The sequence below is a fragment of the Hirundo rustica genome, chromosome 7, assembly GCF_015227805.2.
Source record: "Hirundo rustica isolate bHirRus1 chromosome 7, bHirRus1.pri.v3, whole genome shotgun sequence".
NCBI classification, from domain to species: Eukaryota; Metazoa; Chordata; class Aves; order Passeriformes; family Hirundinidae; genus Hirundo; species Hirundo rustica.
The window spans coordinates 9495882-9515035 of NC_053456.1; the positions used below are offsets into that span (position 1 = coordinate 9495882).

The 19154-nt window shown below is 48.9% G+C and overlaps 1 protein-coding gene across 1 annotated transcript in view; it reads left to right on the plus strand.

The window, feature by feature from the left end:
* Nucleotides 1-19154, plus strand: part of ITGB5 (integrin subunit beta 5) — a 57321-nt gene that overhangs the window by 20962 nt on the left and 17205 nt on the right. The window contains exons 6-10 of the mRNA XM_040069489.2: nt 3965-4126; nt 5569-5664; nt 6765-6854; nt 10516-10650; nt 12919-13348. Of these exons, the coding sequence (XP_039925423.1) occupies nt 3965-4126; nt 5569-5664; nt 6765-6854; nt 10516-10650; nt 12919-13348 (913 nt within the window). The remainder of the gene's footprint in view (nt 1-3964; nt 4127-5568; nt 5665-6764; nt 6855-10515; nt 10651-12918; nt 13349-19154) is intronic.

The following is a 19154-nucleotide window of genomic DNA, read 5'->3' on the forward strand; positions in this document are numbered from 1 at the left end:
CCCCTGTTCTCCATGCATGAAGAGCCACATATGGGTACCTTGGTGACTTCTGTGGTGGGTTTCCTCATCTCTGCTGTGGCACCGCATTGCATCTCACTGGCATGCTCCAGCTTTTTCCAGGGTAGTTATCACCTTAGGAAGTGCCCTGCCTTGGGGACATGCAGCATGTTGCCCATGAAGGACTTTGTGCTCAGCTTCAAGGGGAGACCTGGTCACGGCATGGCACAGCCTTGCTGTCTCCAAGCCACAGTGTCTAAACAAGGTCTTCTCCTCCCCTTCTGAGGTGTCAGAAACAATACCTCCTATGTTGACTAGATGTTTTTACACTGTAATGCATAGCAAGAATTTCTTCTGCCTGAGCTGCCTAAGGGCTCTGTAGCACTCGAGTCATTTTTTGGCCTGATTTCCAACCCAAGGAATGGGGAAAGTTTGTACAGCTAATAGAGACTTAGGAGCAGGCCCAGGTTTGGCTCCTTTCTGAAAGATGAAGATATGGTAAATGTTATTCTCGAGGCAATGAAAGAGCCAGAGACAATAATCCTTTATTCTGATGCTAAAATAGTATGCCAGGAATATTAATCAGCCTTCCGTAATTACATTTTCCATTTGCAATATTTTGGTTCTTTGCTACTCTCTAAGTGCAAGCCTCATATGGCTCAGTGTTATGTGTAAGTTTCAGATCTTATATGCTAAGATGCAATGAAGAGATAATGCTAGATTGGAAAATAAAGCATCTTTTGGAATGGTTTTGATTGGTGCTTGCTAGACACTGGTATGTGGGGATAGCCAAGGCATCTGGGAGACACTGAGGTGCCTTTCAGAGCAATACTAAGAAAGAAAGTTTTGGCTTTTGATCCCTAAGGCATGCTTGCCTTGCACCTGTATCTGTTCCTTGCTTCCAAGAAGGTCTGCACCTGAGAAGCTGGTGAGGTTTTAGACAAATTGAAGAATCCAGGGGGGTCTCCTGGCAACTGTGTCTTGGCAATTAAATGGCTTTTATTCAGTGCCCAAAGTATAAATGTAGGTATTTATTCAGGCATGGAAGTACAGGCTTTGCAGCTTTTTCAATAGTATTTGGAGAGCTGTGCTGAGGCAGCTCTGGCAGTTTTGCTGTATGGAGTGAGAAGCTGCTTTTTGGGGGCACAGAAGGCAACTGCAGCTGGTTGTAGGAGTAGGGGCAGGATCCATAGCACCGCCAGCCCTGTGGAAATGTGTTACTCTGCTTTAGGTCTAGTCCCACCCCTGCTTTAAAAATCCTTCTTAGCCCATAAGGATCAAAAACCAGATGAGGGGGTAGGCATCAGTGCAGGGATTTTTGTTCAGCAATCCCAGTCCAATAAAAATAAATGAAATTCTCCTTGGTTATTTGCTTTAAGCGGAGCGGAGTGCTGCTCTGGGTTTCTCAGTGGAAACTGCATGCTGAAGAGCTGTATTTTCCAGCGCCTGGAAGCCGCTGGCAGAGGCAGTGTGAGATGCTCCTTGGCATGCCAGCCTCCTTGGGGGACTTTTTTTGTAGGTCTATAGCTTTTTTTGGTGTGGGATCAGCACAGGCTCGGCTAGCCCATCCATGGCACCCTGGTCGGATGCTCTGAAGCATCACATACTTTTGGTGCCTGGATATTAGCACTGAGACCGTGGGTGCTCACTGCTTTTCCTGAACTGAGCAGCCACAGCAGTTTTGATATTGTTTGTGTGGGAAATTGTGTCAGAGTCATGGGGAGTTTGTCTGCAAAGGAATGCTTAGCCCATGATTTAAAGGTGAGCTTAGCAGGCAGGTGACCGGCACCAGCAACCCTCAAGTGACTTTGTAACTGCTGCTTGAATGCAGTGCCTTTTCTTTGTGTGCAGCACATTTCCAAGGAAATGAAACTCTGATTAATCCTTCTGATCTCTTTGGGAGTTTCTTGGCCTTAATCATTCAAAAAGAAATCAGCTTGGGATATTCAAAGAAAAGTGAATTGGATGGGCTTCTGTCCGGTGGCTGAGTAGACTGAAAACTGCCTCTTGCATTATTAGAGCTGTAATCACTTTTGGGTTGAGTTCTTAAGAAGTTACATTTTGGCATGAAGTTTTAGCCTTTTGTCCAGTGGGTAACTTCAGTGGAATGGATCCTGCTTCCCAGAGCAAAAAAAGTCCTCCTTGCTTCCTGAGCTGGACTGTAACATGTCGGTGCATGGTAAAGGATGTGTGTTGCCAAAAATTTCTTCCTATGGCCTTATATGCATTGTGGGGGTCTTTAAAACATCAATAAAGAAAATAAACCTTCTGTAATTGGGAGGGAAAAGGAGCTTACTCTGGAATCGTGTCCCTGAAGGAAGAGTTATATTTATCGGAAAGATCAGCAGGCTTTGGGCTATGACTCACATTTGGAGGCGAAAATTGCGCTGGCACATGTGATTCTGCACCCTTCTGCCTTCTCTGCCCTTCTGCCCTGCCCACGCCAGTGCTTTCCATAGGAAGGGCCAGCACCTTCCTGTAAACAGGGCAGAGTTTGGCTTTTGCTAAATGAGCTGAGCAGTAACTCTGGAGGAGTTGGGTATCTCCATCTGCGCAGTGTTCCCATCAGTGACATTCTACTAGCTTTTTCTACTTTGTGCCTTCCCAAGGGATTTGTGTGGTGGGGCTCTGAGGCAAGGTCTGGAGGGAGGGAGATGCTGCAAGTGTGTGGGCAGGGAAGATGTGGGGCCGTGTCTTTGCTGGCAGATGGCCAGTGTGGCCATCTCAAGGGGAAGCTCTGGATGATGGGACTTTCTGCCTTCAGTCTGTGCTTCAGGATCTCCTTGCCATGGTGAGCAGCAAGACCCCTGCCCACCCAGCTTGGGAGTGACCTGGCAGCAGGAGCAGCTACTGAGCAGAGGGGGATTTGCTGCAGTGCTGTGGTTTGCAAAAATTTCCTTTGGGCACCTCCGTTTCCTTCCACTTTCATTGCAACAAAGTGGTCCAGTGTGCTGTTATAGGCACAGATCTGCTTCTCAGGCTGATGAAAACTTGGAAACCTGGGGAAGCTCCATGAGAGGGAACTGTTTGTAATCTAGATCTTATCCCTTTACCTGAAAGAAAATCTGTCCTTGCATCTCTCTTCATGCAAAGACAGTGGCAATATCTGGTTGTTGCACAGAGGAACCAAGGAGGGGTCAGAGGACACCTCACGTGCTGTGCTTGTCACCTCAGTGCTCAGGGACCACTACAGCATGTCTTGACATTACCATGGTTTTAAATAGGCAGAGGTTTCTCCAAGCAGCACTGTGCAGAGTGGTTGTGTGGGATTACTGCCAGCAGCAGTGCTAAAAGTCCCTCCTCTGCTCTGGCTGTGCATACCCCTGCCCTCCTGGGCTGTGGTGCAGGGGCATGGAGCTCTTTGAGGAACGTGTAGAGTTGTACAATGAAACAGCACAGGCACCACGGCTTCCAGGAGATGTGTGCAGAAGGGGATGAGGGCAGAGTGCCTGGGCATGAATGCAGGTGCACCAAAGCCAGTCCCCTCAGGCAGGAACCTCACTCTGTCCAGCACAGCTCAGAAACAGCCTTTATGAGCGGGCAGCAATGAAAATGCTGAGCGAGGATACCGCAGCTCTTGCTGTTGCATTGGCCGCTCCACAGAGCTGAGGAAACAAGGTCAGATTAAACGTGTGTGGAGGAAGTTGGCAGGTCTCCTTTGGCTATAAAACCAGCTGAAATTCTTACTCTTGGATCTGGGTAGAGAAAGTCTGGTGGACAGTGTGCATACCTCCTGATGCCTTTTAAATTAAGTGTGTTGGAAGGAGATGCTGGGAAACGCTGGATGGGCTCCTGACGTTTTGTTTTCGTACCAGGGATGGGTGGACAGGAGCATGGTACTCTCCTAATTAATGCTAATGGGTCTGCTGCTGGCCAGGCACGTGGCTGGGACCATGTGCAGGGTGAGGGCTGAAGCGTGGGCTTGGCAGGGGCAGGCTGCTGTCTCACAGGGTTTGCTGTCCCCCAGGAGAAGATCGGCTGGCGTAAGGAGGCGTCTCACCTGCTGGTGTTCACCACGGATGATGTGCCCCACATAGCCCTGGATGGGAAGCTGGGGGGGCTGGTGCAGCCCCACGATGGCCAGTGCCACCTGAATGAAGCCAACGAGTACAGCGCGTCCAGCCAGCTGGTGAGTGGGACACGGCCCTGAGAGACCTCGAGGGCTGGTGGACCTCTCTGGAGACCAGCCAACCCCTGCTCCAGCAGCTTTTGGCAAATGCTTTAACCCTGCTTCTGCAATTTGCAAATGAAATTTGCTCTTTTCTTGGGCATTCCCCCCATAGTGAATGCTTCTGTGATGTTCAGAAATGAGCTGGTGACTTAGTGAGTTCCTTCCAAGCTCATTGCAAGGGATGGAAAAGTAACTTGGTGTCCTGAAGAGCATTACATTTTGCCTGCAAAGTGTAGAGAAAACATAGATTATGTCATCCCTTTTCTAAATTATGTCTGAGGAGAGTGGAGTCTGAGGGCTGTCCAGAGGACTCTTTCTGACGAGAGTATCTACCTTGATGTGGCTGTGCTAGTTAAGTACAACAGAATACTCCTTTTATTCACAGCCTTTGAGCACAACGCTAACACGGGTCTGAGTAATAAACAAGCAAACTAGCCCTTTTTAAAAAATTGAACTCAGTGGAGGAAACTTTTGGGATGAATGAGCACTCGCCTGCCACTTCATTATCCCATCCCTCTGCAGAATGGTGCTTTATTCAGCAGATCACATACACTAATTGTGATCTTTGTTCCTGAATATCATCCTGTGAGGAGAGGGGAATCTGTGTTAAGGTCAGAAGCTGGGCTCTACAGTGGAACCCCCTGTGCAATCCTACCAAGTGGGATGTATATGTAAGGGAGCACAGTCCCCAAACTCCCTCCCTTATGTGGAGTTAATGCTGGGGAGCTGGCATGAGGAGCCTTGGTGTTTCCATGTTTGAATCTCAGAGGCTCTCAATCAGCCCTCCAGTCTTCAAGTAAATGAGATGTTTTTTTCCAAAGACAGTACTTCAAAAGCAGGCAGGAGTTTTAATCTCAAGTTGGTCTCCTGAAACTGAGCTCTGGTTCCTCATTTGTTGCTAGAGCAGTGTCTCCCTGCCATCCTCTCTGCCTGGGAAATCCGCAGAATTAAAGAGCTTATTGTAATCTCTTTATGGTCCCAGTGTGCAGAAAGGACAGGCAATGGATGTTTCTGCTTTAGGAGAAAAAAATTGATACATTTTCACTTTCTGCAGTTCTAGATCTCCCTGCCTCGCACCCCTTGAGGTAGCAGCCATTTAACACACGTGCATCCGCTGATGGCAAAATAGAAACGGGAAAGAAATAAACCCAGTGTTTTGGGAATTGCTGTGGCTAGTGGTGTTGTCAGTCATGCATTCTAGTGAGGAGTGCAGTAGAAATATTTAACAGATTTCTGCTATTTCAGTTGGGATTGTGCTGGTCCATCAGGGACTTCATCCCTCAACAAAACACGCCATGTGTCTGGAATGAATTTTGCTGTTGGAAAGAGAAGAGCAATCAAATTAGTCTCTGTTTCTGTGTTACCCACCAGTCTTTCTGTCCTTTTTTTTCCCCCCCTAGGATTATCCTTCCCTGGCACTTCTTGGGGAGAAACTTGCTGAAAACAACATCCACCTGATTTTCGCTGTCACAAAAAGTCATTACATCCTGTACAAGGTAAGTGCTTGCCTGGGCTGGGGGGAGGCTGAAACGCCTCTGGAGGCCCTGGGGAGCGGGGCCAGCTGCAGACGTGTGTGTGCAGTGGTAAACACGTGTGTGCAGTGGTAAACACGTGTGTGCAGTGGCAAACACGTGTGCAGTGATAAGGGTGCACGCATGTGGCCACGGGCTGCCCGGTGCAGCAGGCAAGGCTCAGCCCTGCTAGGCCTTTCGGCAGAAAGCACTAAAGCTTCTTAGAGCAAACAGATATATATGTGTCAGTGAGCATGTGAAGAGCTAAAATAGACCCCGTGTTAATCTGGATGTTCGGACGGCTGCCAGCGTGCAGCGTGCCAGAGAGCAGAAACCTGCTCGGCCCATTCTGCAGTGACTTAATCCCATTACCTAATCACGCTCAGCCTTTCTGCCCAGCTGTGTTTTTCCATCACGGAGTCCAGGGCCCTGACGTGCCACACACAATTCAAACCCTCCTGCCATTCCCTCTCTCCCCTCCAAAAGGAAAGCTGGCCCAAGGCACGGAGGCCAACCTGTGTCTGGAGCCGCCCTGCGGGGTTTCGCTGCTCCGCGGACGCAGGGAGGGTGTTTCAGGCGGGGTTGCTTTTGGAAACCTCTGCCGAGGCCCTCGAGGCTCAGGCAGGAACAACAACAGCCCTGTTGCTACGGTGGGGATGGGTCGGGATGCTGCTGTTCGCCCATGGGGAGCGGGAGGGCTGAGCTCGTTCTCCACCCGCTCTCCTGGGGGTGCTCGGCGCTGTGAGGGAGGCCGGGACAGCCGCCCCTCCCTCCCTGCAGTGCCAGCTTTCCCCGGTGCGCAGCGGCTGGGCCTTGCCCCCTCCAGCAGCAGGGACAGGTGTGTTTGTCCCTGTCCCGTGGCCGTGAGCTTTGTTTAATATTTGACATGCTTCATTAGCAATGCTTTACTTTAGAAAGCTCCACATAAACGGGAGCCAAACCATACCATGTACGCCACTGGGGGATGGGGCAGTGTGTGTGGCCTGTGTCCCTGGCATGGGATCAATCCTTCCTCATCCTCTGCTTTCCTCTCTGCACCTCAACATTTTAATTTTTCTTCAATTTTTTTTTTTTTTTTTTTTAAGAACTTTACCACTTTGATCCCTGGAACAACAGTGGAGATTTTGCACAAAGATTCCAAGAATATCATTGAGTTGATTGTCAAAGCCTACAACGTAAGTGCATTTTAATACCACAGCTGCTGAAGTGAGAAGTGCTAAGAGCTTGGCCAGCTCAGCTCCCCCTGGTGAGCTCCATCCGGCTTGGCTGCCTCCCTCCCCTGTCCTCTCCACACTGCTGGAGCTGGGATGTCCATCCTGGGCGGGAAACAAGGTGTGTGAGGAGGACAAGAAGCATGGATACCCAAGAGAGCCTGTGGGACAGCAGAAATTGTACCTCGTGCCTCTCATGTGCAGAATACCCACCAAACACAGCCCCCATCTAAAACAGTTCTCAAAGCACCCTACCAGCAGGTAAAATAGATTATTTATTTGTTATCTGATGTTCAGAGGACACTCAAGGATGGGACCAGGTTCAGAGAAGTTTGCATCCTTGCGTTGCTCTCTCTGCAGCCCACGTTGTTTTTCAGCACCCTGTGAGTATCACCATGCTCCCAAAGGAGCTCTGCCTGTGTGGCACTGCCAGTGCAGCCTGCCCTGCCACAATGAGGAGGACAGCAAGGGACCTGGAGTTGTACTGCTGGCCTGATGTCGTCCATCTCCATGGAGATCAGGGGAGCAGATCAATTAGAAGCAGCTAAATTGCATGTTCATAGCAGTTAGTGTCAACATTTGTGTTGACTTCTCCCTGAATTCTCATGGGTCATAGATTCTTCATGATCCTGCAAGGATACTGCTGGGTGTTGGGTATGGAGATCTGACCCCATAACAGGTCAGCCTTCAGGCAGAGTTGCTCATGCATGGAACCTGTGGGCGCAGCTTTCAATAGCTGCAAGCTTTTATTGGTACTATGTTCATTAGTGCAGGGGAGTCAATAAGAACTTCTTTGGAGGAGTTTACACACCCAGAATCCATGTAGGGTTGTGGTATGCTTTGCATGATCTGTAAAGTTCTTCTTTCCTTTCCCCCAGCTCTCTGCAGTTAAAGCAGCATTTGGTTATGCCTTTGGGAAGAGTGCTTCCCAAAGCTTCACCTTCTGAGGAAGGCAATGAGCAGTTAATGCTGCTGTTGAGGCCCAGGAGATAGTGCTAATCAAAAGCCCGGTTGTCCCAGTTTGTCCATTTGCAGTAGGAGGGTCTAGTGGCTGAGATGCTTGGTTGGAGAGAAAGAAATGAATATTTATTCCACATTGACTGTGCATGTGGCCTCAGTGCCATCACATGGATACCTCCCTTTACCTTGTTTTTGCAGCTGTAAGATGCATCCACGCCTCCATTTCACCATCCCTCAAGCCTTTGCAGATCAATGCAAGCTGATGAAAACCATGGGGAATCCTGTGGCTGCACCACTGCTCCCTCCTTCTCTTTCCTTGTGAGCTTTCCAGCACAGCTGGCAGGAAGCCACTTGGGCGTTTAGACCAAGGTGCCCTATGGAATGGGCTCTATGGGTTGACTACTGAGTCTGGGGTCAGTTTCTTGCCTGTTCAGCTGGGTGATGGGTGTGGGCTGGGACTCCCAGGAGTGCTGTTGGGTGCTTGCAGCTCCTGCCTGTGCCACGGTCAGCCCGGGGCCACCGGAAACCTGGCACCCACCCAGCCCGTCTCCTCTTGGTAGCTTTGTTTTTTTCCTGAAATGACGGAGGAAATTGTCACTAAGGGAAATGGCTAAAATTCTGTTTTCCAAATGGGAGTCAACCTTTTTTTATTCCCTGTGGAAAGGAAAGTCTGAGCCTGGAGAAACCCTTCATCTGCAACAGGGACTGTCTTCTCCTGCAGGGTGGCAGTGGCTGACGTTCTGGGCCTGGGCTCAGTTCCTCCCCTTCAGTGTTTTGTCCATCTCTGATCCTCTCTCCTCTGTTTCCCCTCACCAATGCACACATCAGATTTGCTCAGGATTTATGTTACCTTCAAGATCACTTTTCCCCATCTCTTCATCTTCCATCTCCCTTTCCGTCTGCCCAGCATGCTGTCCCCTCTCCCTCATCCCACCAGGTGTGAAGCAAAAGAGAACAGGGACTGCTTTCTCCCTGCCCTTCCTCCAAATCTCTCGTACCTGGGAGATGGAAGGCTCGTGGGTGGCTGTGCCCAGACACGGGGCTGGGTTTGGACTGACAGGAGCAAATGGGGTGCTGCTTTAAGAAGCACTTTCCTAAACCAAATCCAGGCAGGTCATGGGAGTGTTTCTTGTTGCAGCCACCAGTTACCCTCCGTGGTGGCTGTGGCATTGTCAGAAGACACTGGTGTGTAACAGTGGCAGGGGCTGATAATAATGGCACTGCATTTGGGATAACAGCATGACTTTACAGGGCTAATAAGAGACTTGGTGTCTGTGTAGGAACATAGGATGAGCCTGTGCAAGGTCATGCTGAGGCCTGGCCTGGTGTCCTGTTTTCTGCCGTGCTGCCAATGGGATGCTCTGGGGAAGAAGACAGCGGAGCATATCAGTGTAGCAGCTGATTTCTACAGGATGATTTGGGGTGGAGCAGTATCCATAGATTAATTGGCAATTGGGACATGCAGTGTTCAGGCAGTGGATGCTCCCTATGGTCCCAGTTGCTACCCTATGAAAGGCTTCTCTATTACATTAAAGAGGTAGGAAATTGTTCCTTTCTTTTCTCAAGGACTGTTTAGATTCACCCAGCCAAAACTCATATATTTCCTGTCCATTTCTAGAAGCATTGGCTCTTTTCTGGCATGTGAACCCTGCTTTTGTCATCACATCTACTGAAAAGAGGTCTGAATTAGCACTTTTCCTTAATCTGGCCTCTTTGGTGAGAGCTGGGGACAAGGGGAAGAGGGATGGAGCTGGAAGCTGGCTATGTATAATAAGCATATTTGTACAAAAATCTCCATTTTGAAAAACTTGGTCATTTTTGGACACCACTGGTATAAAAATCAGTTCCAGGCATTGGAAGAATTAAACAAAACAATGTCATTCTGAATTAATATTTATAAACTTCATTTTGTTGTGACTTAAAAAATCTGTGTATAGAGCAGGGCAGAGAATTGAGAATCAGAAGAAGGGGGTAGAAGTACACCAAAACATCACAGATGGAAAATGCTCTTCACTTTGAAAAGTTTTTTCAAAGAAATAGATTTTTCATTAATTTTTTTCCCATGGTGGTGTTTCCAGCTGACACTTATGAAAGGGTGCATTTTGTTCAGCTTTTTCTTCTAAGAGGGAGAATACATTTTTCTGACCAGTTGAGTGAAATGAAGAAAGCAGGACAGAGTTAGTGCAGTTTCATGTCTTCTCTGTGCTGCCCTACAGACAATGTAAGACAGCTGCCAGTGGAGAATCAGGCTTTGCACTTTGCTCAGGAGCTGGTTTATGAGGAGGAGAAGGTGCAGATGTGCACAGAAAGCTCTGATCTTCAATTCAGAGATCGTCTGTGGTCGAGAAGGTTTTCTTCTGCTTTCTTGTGCACTCGTACATTTCCAGCACTGGCTGCAATGTCCATTACACCTGTCCTACAGGACATAAGCCACCTGCAGGGGTGGTAGGCAGCTCCCTGTGAATCTAGTGATCATCAGAAGTCTTCTTGGAAGTTTAAGAAGTTTAAGTCAAATGTCAGTGTGTGTGCAGGGGTGATTTTTTTTTTCATATAGGTGCAGAGATGTCCTACTCGCCCTCTGGATACACCAGGAGAAGAGACTAAAGCAGAAGAAACCCTTCTGTCTTTGGGAGCTTGATGGTTTGCTTTCCCATTGTGTTTCCAGAGTATTCGGTCCAAGGTGGAGCTCACAGTCTGGGACAGCCCTGAGGACATTGGTTTGACCTTCACTGCCACATGCCAGGATGGGTTGTCCTATCCTGGGCTCAGGAAGTGTGGGGACCTCAAAATTGGAGATACGGTGAGTCTGCCTTTCAATCTGTTCCCTAGAGAGGCTGTTTCACCTGCTTCCCTCAGTTGATGAGTGGTCCTGGGCAATCAAACAGAGTTTTGTTCATTTTCCTCTGCTTTCTTCATGATGATATAGAAACCCACAGAGAGCGGCTCTGCTAGAAGTATTTCTGGGTGGTGCAGCTCAGTCCAAGGTGAGCTGTGAGGAAAGAGGGAATACAGGCATCTTGTCTACATTACTGAGCTAAAGGTCCTGATCAGGCAGCAGGATGTAATAGTCAAAAATGGGCTTTTTCTCCCTTAATCACAGATACTTGCATCACACTCCCACCTGTGAAATTCCATGGGCAGCAGCCCTCCTGTCCTGTGTTCAGTTCCTAGGTTATTGGATGGCAGCACAGACTGAAAGTAATGTTAACATGGCATAATCCATCCTTTTTAGAAAGCAGTGAAGCTAAGCTGTGCTCATTTAAATTGAGTATTGGTGCAGATAAATGAGTTGCTGGGGCTGCAGGGCTAGGGCAGGAGGGCTCAGGTCAGTGGGGAATCTCCTCCCTTTCCTCAGACTTTTGCTGTCTGAGGCCGTGGGTGTGGATTCATTAGTGGCCTGATTGCCTTATTTGAGAAGAGTCACTCTGCAAACATACCAGAGCTCTCAGTGCTGTGGCATATAAAAATAGTTTGAAAGAGTCAACAGTAGCTGGAGTTTTACCCCACCAAATAAGGATCATGTGAGGTGTTAAACAGGGAGGTGGCCTTGCTTTTTAAACTGAATTTCCTGGGTGTTGGGTAGGCGGGTAAAAGCAATCCCTGTAGCTCCTTGTCCCTACAGCAAAACTTGAACCCCCAAGGAAGCAGAGTCAATCTGGTGGTTGATCCTGGGCTGCCAGCTGTGGCAGGAGCAGGGGGATTGCTCCAGCTGCTGCAGCTTGTGCCTTAAAGGGTGTGGCTCTGAGTGCAGCAGGGAGCCTGCACTGGCACCACTCCGTTTTAGGGGCACCCTGAGTGTCGAGGTGCCTGCACGGGCAGAGCTGCCACAGGATCGTGGGGTCATGTACCTCCACCCCCTCTTTTCAGCTGCTTTCTGCCCCATTGCTTCCACGTGGCTTGAGATTTGACTCCTGCTAAGAAAGTTTCCCCCAAGAGGATAATGCTGGCACTGGACCCTAATCTGCCAGGGCTTAGTCCTGGAGCTGTGGGTGTCAGCGGGTGAAAGGGAGCAGGATTACCCTGATCCCCTTAGCTTGCTTTCTGATCTCCTCCTCTGTAATTTGAGCTTCTATCCTAATTGCTTCAGGCCTTGGGAATGGGAGGGGGGTCAAGGGAAGTTTCCTGGGGTGCAGCTCTCCTGCCAGGGGTGGGTGCTGTGTCTTTGTCTGCACATCACCCCTTGACCTGTGGGACAGTGAAGACAGCGAGAGCTTGAGGTGACCCCCAAATGTCCCCAGAGAGAAAGCATTCCTTCCCAAGGCCTAGGAAGGGGTCTCATTTCCTTGGAATAAGGTTAATCCTCCTTGCTAACTGGCAGCTCTGGGCAGTGCTGGCCAGCCTTAACAAAGAGCAGGATTAAATCAGGGGCCAAGCAAGCAACCAAAGTATGGTCTTGGTTTTCTCAAGGAGAAAATCCCTGACGCTGGATTGTCGCAACCTCAAAGGAGCGGGGTGTGATGTGTAACCATTTAATGATGTGTAGAACCCTTCTGAAGCCAGGCTTGTTAGAAGCATCCATTAAAAAGGGTCTGTGAGCAGCATGCCAAAAGTTTGGGACTGTGGGGCCGATACACATTTCCACATGCAAATCAGAAGTCCCATAAAACCTTCAAAATCCATGATCTTATGGCACCTTGAATTCTTTGCTATGCTGGTTAGATCTTTGAGAGTGCTTGTTTTGAGAGAGTTTTCTATTTTTAATAGCATGAAAACTGGGCTGTTTGCTGGAGTTGTGCCCTGTTTATTTCATGGGAATAGGCAGGTTCCCTCCCACTTCACAGAAACCAGTGGTGCTGGATGGGGAAAATCGCTGTGGATGGCTGACACCAGAGAGTTTTAAAATGCTTTGGATGCCCAGCCCCTCCTGGGACTGGCAGATGTTGGCGCACTGAGCTGCAGGTGCCCTCGCTGGATGCGCAGTTTGGGGTTTTTTTGCACACCTGGGAACGAAGCTCCGACGCGCTGAGCCGGGCCCCGTTCCGTGGAATTCCTCCATGGATTTTCCCCAGGACATCGGCAACAGCGCTGACAGCTGCTTTGGGGCCGTGCCTGTTACATCTCCCTGCAGGTCTCCTTCGAGGTGGCCGTGGAGGCGCGCAGCTGCCCGGCCGAGGACACGGCCCACACGTTCACCATCAAGCCGGCCGGCTTTCGGGACACGCTGGAGGTGGCCGTGACCTACAGCTGCCTGTGCGGCTGCACCGGCCGCGCCGCGCCGGCCAGCGGCAAATGCAGCGGCAACGGCACCTACGCCTGCGGGCTCTGCCAGTGCGACCCCGGCTACCTGGGCGCCCGCTGCGAGTGCGAGGAGGGGGCCAGCGGGGACCTGCACCACGCCCTGTGCCGCGAGGCCGAGGGCAAGCCCCTGTGCAGCGGCAGAGGGGAGTGCAGCTGCAACCAGTGCCTCTGCTACGAGAGCGAGTTCGGCAACATCTACGGGCCCTTCTGCGAGTGCGACGACTTCTCCTGCGCCAGGTACAAGGGAGTCCTCTGCTCAGGTAGGAGCCTCTCCTCCCTTGTGCCCTCCGTGTCGTGGCAGTGCGAGAACTGCCTCAAAATGGGGGAGGTTGCCGGGCTGGAGGGTGCAGGGAATCTGCTCCGTTTCTAGAGGAGTCTGTGCTCCCTTTCTTTTCCTTATGGGAACAAGGAGGGGGAGGTTTAAAGGCATCCACAGTTAAGAGCAAAAATTGCATTATACTCATCAGAACTGGGTTTCCAGCTTTGGAGTCAACCCCCCTGCAGGTTTGTCTGCTGCCTGTGTCCCACGAAGATGAGCAGGGTCTTGGCTTTGGTGTTATTATTTTGATGTAACTATGCAAGTCGCTTGCACACCGATGTATTTCCCTAGGAAGGAGTAAACCAGCCCTGGCTCAAATTCCCTGAGGCTTTTTTGCTGTTTTCATAGGTTGGATTTTTCCTACGTGTGCCATCCCTCCCTGCCTAGGCAGAAACAATCTTCTTTTAAAGACGAAGTATTTGGCATAATCCCCTGGTGCGTCACAGGTGAAAGGAAAGATTGTGTTTCAGGCTGTTACTTATTAGAGAAAAGCTGTATTAAAGATTCCTAAAGCTGTTTTATGTATGGATTTTTCTCCCGCTGGGAAAACAAGTCATTCACTGGGAAATCTGTAGCCAGTCAGCTTTGCTTAAACAAAGGTAGAAGAGTTATTTAGCTGTGTTTGCTAAAACGGTTTTAAAACCTCATCAGTCCAAGGTCAAATAATTTACCTTGAACATAATTGCCTGGATTAGCCCTCGGACATAATTCCCTCAGTTGGATCAGGGCAAAGGGTGGCTCTTTAAAATTTGCCTGCTTTCAAGCACAAGTAAAACATTTCCGTAGCTGAAAACCTTGGACAAAAATTCCAAACAAGTATAAGCTTGAAAAAAATAGCTACTTTTTATGTTTTCTCCAGGGAAGTGGTGTTTTTTTCCACTGCTGTTTATCTTGCCCTGCATATTTCAGAGCGGGCAGTAAGCTTTGGTTGCAAGTTTCTGGCTTTTTGAGGAGTTGTGTCATTAGGCGGATAGAGGATGTTTGTGTTAATTTTCCTGTAGCCTGGCTAGTGATTTTGTCACTGCTGAAAATGAGGCAGGCTATCCTCTGGGTTTGGAATTGCCCTGGAAATCCCTGCTACAGAGCAATGGGAAAGGCCAGTTCCACCCTGACAGTGACTGCCCAGACTGGGGGGTCTGTGGGGCTCTCCCTGCTGATGCACGGGTGGAAAGATGGGTGAGCAAGCACGAAAAAAGAGTTTGAAAGTAGATGGGGGAAAAAAATTAAACTCAGCTGTGAAGTAATTAGGAGAACTACTGCTTGGGAGTTCTCCACATTGCTTTGATAGCATCATCCCACCCAAAAGGAGTATGTCTGAAAGCAAGAAAGGCAGCAATGCTATGGAGAGAGGCTGTAAGTTACTGACGTAGCAGTTCTTGCAAGAGAAGGACACACCTCTGCTCAAATTTCCTTTTCAGCAGGAGGGCCAGAGCTCTGCTGCTCCACAGGAAAGCAAGTTATGTATCTTCTTTTGCACCTGCTTGCTTCTGTCCCTGTGGGGGTGTCCCGTGCTGCAAAGAGCAGCATAGCTGGTTTGGGATTTGCTGAAGTTTTTGAAAAGCCCTTTTTAAAGCTATGAAATAAAACAAAGGGTAGGCTGAGGTCAAGCAACCTCTTTGCATGAGGGATGGGACGGAGTCTGGCATGGCTGTGTGAGATGGTTTGTTGGCTTTTTCTTTTTTTCTTTTCCTAAATTCCAGCAGTTATGATGCTAAATCTGAATTGTAGCAAGCTCTGTGCCAGTGACATAACATTTTGAGGTGGTTTTGTCAGGCCAAGAAGCTTGGGATTTACCAGCCCACCACGAGCTTGCATGGCAGGGCTATGCCCAAAGCTGCCCCTAACAAACAGCTCTCTGCTACACAAACATCACTGGGGGCTTCCAGCAGACCATGCTCTCTCTCCCCAACAAATGAGGCCTTCTTAGAAAAGAAGATGTTTAGCTCAGCACTGAACATCTGTCCACCAGCACATGTAGTAGAGTTGGCAGACAGAAGAGTTTGGGTGATGTCTTGGAGCAGGGTGATTGCCAGGCCAGTTGCTACGGTGGCTGGTTGCTGTTTTTGTTCCTGCTAGGGGGTGAAAGGACACCCTGCCCTCACTCTGTTTTTTCCAGGGCACAGTGTCTGTCCTTGAAAGGCTCTGTCATCCCTGTGCCTGTCACTCTCTGGGGGAAGCTGGGGGGGAGACCAATGGGTTTTAGTTTAGTTTTAGCACAAACCAAAAAAGTAGCATGTAGGGATGTGTCATTTTGCTGCAGATTATTGTCTCTGTCCTTGCTTGGGAGTTTCTTGGCTTGGACCCATGAGGGAAACTCATCACTGCTGTCAAGGGTTTTATTTATACTCTGTGAATCCTCTGGTTGCATAGGAGGCAGTCACTGCCTCTCAGTGCATTTCAGATGACTGACTGTACTTTGAACAGTGGAGCCCAGCCTCAGGTTTAGCACACAGGCTGTGGTGTCCCCCATCAGATGCATTTACACCTACTCCAGCCAACAAGATGATACCATGAACCTTGGAGTGCCCATCCCAGACAGAGCCGGTGAGAAAACAGCCAGTCCAACCCAAGCTGAGGTTTTGTGGAGAAACAGGAGGAAAGCACAGTTTTCTGAGCTGAGAAGTAGAAATCCACTCAGGCTTTACACTTACATAGTTGTGGTTTATAGCGTGCCTCAGCACCATCCAGTGTGGGCATTTTTTCCTTTTGTGAACTGCAGTAAAGCTGTCCCCATTGAGTCACTGCTGTGGCACAGGGATGGGTGGCAATTTATGCTCAGGCATCCTGTATTCCCAGCAAAAGCCATGTGGGGTTGAAATACTCTGAAATGAACTTGTTTCTTGTCTCTTGGCATTTGGTCCTTCGGCTAGGAAAAACATTTTAGTTCCTGGGTCCATTTATAAATACTGGAGCCTCATTTTGTCAGCATTTGAGAGGAGAGATGCCTGCAGACAGTGCTGTCTGTGGCTCCATCCTTTTGTAGTCCTCATGAAGTGGAGAAGAAGATTTAGGTGAAGAGGAATCTAAAGAATCAGCAAGAATTTAATTTCTGTTAGTGGGAGGTTTAACGTGCCTCCTGTATCTGTGAGGCAGGTGGGAAAAGAGAGTAATTTATAATGTGGAGTAAATGTTAATTCAAGTTGCATCCAACTCAGAATCAATGTCACTTAGTCACTAATAAGTGGCATTTGTTCTGCTGCTCCTCAAGTCCAGTTAACAGCTCCAGAGTAGCTATTTCAAACCATTAATCTGGCTTCTGGCGGGGCCATAGGGGATGGGTTGCACAAGTGTTCTGTTCTTCCAAAAGAAGTGTGACTGGGTTATCTGCAGCACTGTGCTCTGACAAAGCAGGCAGCTGCTTCCCAAACTCTCAAATGCTTTACTCCCAGTTTTCCTTTGAGTGGAGAGTTTGCCTTTTTGCATTGAGATCTTCAGCACATCACTCTGTCCCCTCTACTCTGAAATGTGGGAGAGGGGCGGACAGCCCTCCTGCCTGCAGCTGGGCTGGGGAAGGGGCAGCTGGCTGCACAACCCACAGGCTTTTGAACTCCTTGGCTGCCTGCCAGGCAGTTTGACAAAGGAGGAAACATCTCTGCCCTAATTGCATTCCCGAAGGTCCCATAAAACTAGGTGGCAGGAGGGAGGAGAGGCCCCACTAAGGGCATCACACATTTGCCTCTAATGAAGAAAGACTGGCTTGTTGGAGGCCAAGCTTCATTAGCTTCAGTTGCTCCAGATCTATTTTTTCTTGGATGGGGGGGGGGGAACACAGAGTAATATGGCATCATATGGGTCTCTAAAGAAATTTCCCCTTACCCACCACTGTTTCCCAGCTCCCTGTGTGAGTGTCATTTGTGTGCTCTTCAGCACAGGACTCTGGTTGTGCACAGGCACATCACTAATTACAGAAGAGCACTCATCATGCTGCAGCCATTCCTCCCCCTGAGCCACAAAAGAGCTCATCCTGAAAATCCATACTGCCTGAGCTACACGGCTGATAGACCAGCTTTGAGCAGATCGGGTCTTTTGTGGTTTCTCTCTTTTTTTTTTTTTTTTTTTTTTTTTTTTTTTTTTTTTTTTTTTTTTTTTGAATTGGACAATAAATCAGGTTTATAAACAGTTTTGCATCTGTAAACAAAGCCCTTCAACATCTCTCTAGCTTGTAAGCAGCTGTGAGCATCTGAACTGGTTGAGGTGACTGAAGGTTGTGGCTGGCTAAAGCACAGCACGATAGTGATGCCTTGGAGCACAGGAGCTGGTCTGACCTCCCTTACCAGCACAGGGCTTCCAGTGGCACAGAAAACTCAGATCAGCAACAGAGCATCAGGTGTCAAATCTGCAAATAGGTCCAATGCCAGAATCACTTCTGAGATGGGATGTGGGAAGACAGCTCATTGAAAATTTGGGGTTTGTTTTGCAGAGAATAGCCAAGCTGACGCATGATGTGACTCCAGCTGCCCTGCAGAAACCACTTCAAAAACTGCTGAGTTTACACAAGTCCTCAGTATTTACTTCTGCATGCTTCTTCTCTTGGTTTTAGTAAATGGGGAAGCTCAGGGAGGTTTTAGCCTGTACTAAGGCCCAGGGAGATACAGCTTTTTTGTTTTGTTTTGTTTTAACACAGCCTCAAATTAGAAACCTCACTCGTGCTTTTGCAGTTTGTTTCTGCTGTAGCCTGTCCATAGTGCATTGAAGAGCCAGTGGGATGATGGCTCAGTGCCAGTGCCCCAGTTTCTGGTCCTGCATTAGAGCCCCATGCATTGAGAGTTGCACTTGGGTTTGATTCCCCAGCTGGTGTCTCCACCTTGGGGATTTGGATGGGATCTGTTACTATACAAATCACTGTGCCCATGGACACATCGTCTGGAAATAGACTTTCTTCTACGTGTACTTTTGTACTTAGCATTCACCTAACTAGAGGTGAATAAAACTACTGTCCTGAGTGGTGATAAAAACTGCCTCTTGGGTGGAGGATGCTGGTATGCATTTGAAAGCTCAGATGTGAGAATAAAGGTGATCCACATCTTTCAGACACACTACAGCAATTGAATTTTGGTCTTAATTCTCTTCATTCCTAATGCCTAAATTTTTACCAGAAGCTGCTGTTAAGAAAGAAATGCGTAGTGTTTGATTTATTAACCTCTGAGGTGCAGGTGATGTGGTTTGGGGAGGAAGGAGAGCTTCTTTTGTGCCCAGTGTGGCTGTGCTGCGGGTAGGGTGGCTTTTGACAAATGTACCCCTGCCAGAAGGGAAGAGGGTGGCCTGTGGCTGAGGGAAGAGAGGGAACAAAGCATAAACCACTTCTGCAATGTTTCCTTTTAAGTCACATCAAGTCTTGTTATCTGTAGGATTTTCTGAGCACTACCTTGTAAAAGAGAACCTGAAGGGGAGAGACAAAAGGACCATATAAATATGGAAGTTAAAAATAATCCTTTGGCTGTTGCTAAGTGCTAGTGCAGCTGTGAGCCAGGCAGCTGCAGGGGGATGCAGCTCCATCTCTGGGGCAGCTGCCCCGCAGGTCAATCCCTCCCTGCTTCTCCTGTGGGAGGAGGATGGGGAGCACACATCTACCAGCATATTTGAGGCTTATTTTGGTGACAGAGGATGCAGTGTCAGCTCGGGTCACTGTGCTGTAACCTCACAGTACCAGTTGCTTTGTGAGTAGTCCCAGTCATTAGCAGTAGGTTGGGGGCTCAGGGGTCAGTGGCTGAGGGTGCTGTTGGGCATGGGAGGGCAGTTTGGGGTGA